General features: G+C 35.7%; 1 protein-coding gene across 1 annotated transcript in view; it reads right to left on the reverse strand.

Moving 5' to 3' along the window:
- Positions 1–1,410, reverse strand: part of LOC109373335 (arylsulfatase H) — a 34,837-nt gene that overhangs the window by 10,749 nt on the left and 22,678 nt on the right. Inside the window, exon 6 of the mRNA XM_019627106.1 lies at positions 3–88. Coding sequence (XP_019482651.1) covers positions 3–88 — 86 coding nt within the window. The remainder of the gene's footprint in view (positions 1–2; positions 89–1,410) is intronic.

Raw genomic sequence — 1,410 nt, forward strand, 5'->3', positions numbered from 1 at the left:
GCCTCCAGACGGCCCCCGTTGTCCGAGGTGAAGTACACCAGCGTGTGCTTGGTCAGGCGCTCCTGGTCCAGGGCCTCCAGGATCTTACCTGGCGGTGGTGGAAACAGGAAACTGCTCACCTGTCACGTGCACCATTGCAACCTCATCCTGTGTGGCTCTGTCTGCATTTAGTGCACGTAACAGTGTAATTACACGTAACTTTATTATAGATTACATAGGTTACATAGGAAGTCACTGTGTAATGTAGAATCCGGTAATACATGCATAGTATATATTAGGCAGCATATAAAATAATATTAAATTAATAATTTGTAATTATTTAGCACATGTTTATGATATAATAGCTAATGTGTTATCTATGTGTAGCAAACATTTTTAGTATAAATGTAATAAATAGTAAATATGTAATGTGCAGTACCATTTATTGTTATGCTATAAATATAAGATGTGCTTATATTACATTAAAATTGGAATATATGTAGTATATACCTGTAATATATAATAAGTATATTATTTATAGGTAAATATACTATTATACTCCCATATACTTTTTATATTATGAACATTATAAAATGTTCCATTACATACAAAATATATAATATGTGATATTTAAATATATAATAAAATATTTATAACTGTAAGACTTATAATTTATGAATATATAATAATATAATATATAATGATTGACAATTATGTATCATATAATAGCGTTATACAGTAACTATTTATTGTATGATAGCAATATGTTATTATGTAAGATGTAGTTGTAGTATTTAACCTGTAATATGCTATGTAATTATGTAATACTATAATTTTATTATACAATGCATAAATAAATACCTTCTACTTTACAAATTATGTAATGTATACAAACAATGGCATAATCTATACATCATGTTATAGATGATGTATACGCATACAACATGTTACAAAGTATCATATATGATATACAATATCAGCAACACCCACAACCAATAGCCAATACAAATGAGGTTCCACGGGTAAAATACACCAGCGAGTCCTAGTAAAACAGAAACAACCGTTTAAAAAAGTGACACCTCCAGAGGTCACTAGGCAAGCCCCCCCTCTTGCTCAGGAACCAGCCCCCTCAACCCTTCATGTAATTCTCGTCCCTGGCCTGCACCCCCTGAAGCCTGCACCCAAATTCTTTGTGTTTCGGTTGTGGTTAAACATCTGACGATAATGAGTATTGCTTTTAGGTGTCGACACAACCCCTTTGGAGGACACACTGTTTTTAAAAAACCGCGTGGAACGCTGCTCTAGCCGTGTCTCTGAGCCTGATGTCAGGATCCCCGACTCCTGCTGGGCAAGTGCCCGTCAACAGACAACACCGCCACCCTGGGCCGCTTAGGTCATGCTGTGTTCTCACTGGCAGCAAGCGTGTCAGCG

This window comes from Hipposideros armiger, unplaced genomic scaffold, assembly GCF_001890085.2.
Source record: "Hipposideros armiger isolate ML-2016 unplaced genomic scaffold, ASM189008v1 scaffold_709, whole genome shotgun sequence".
NCBI classification, from domain to species: domain Eukaryota; kingdom Metazoa; phylum Chordata; class Mammalia; order Chiroptera; family Hipposideridae; genus Hipposideros; species Hipposideros armiger.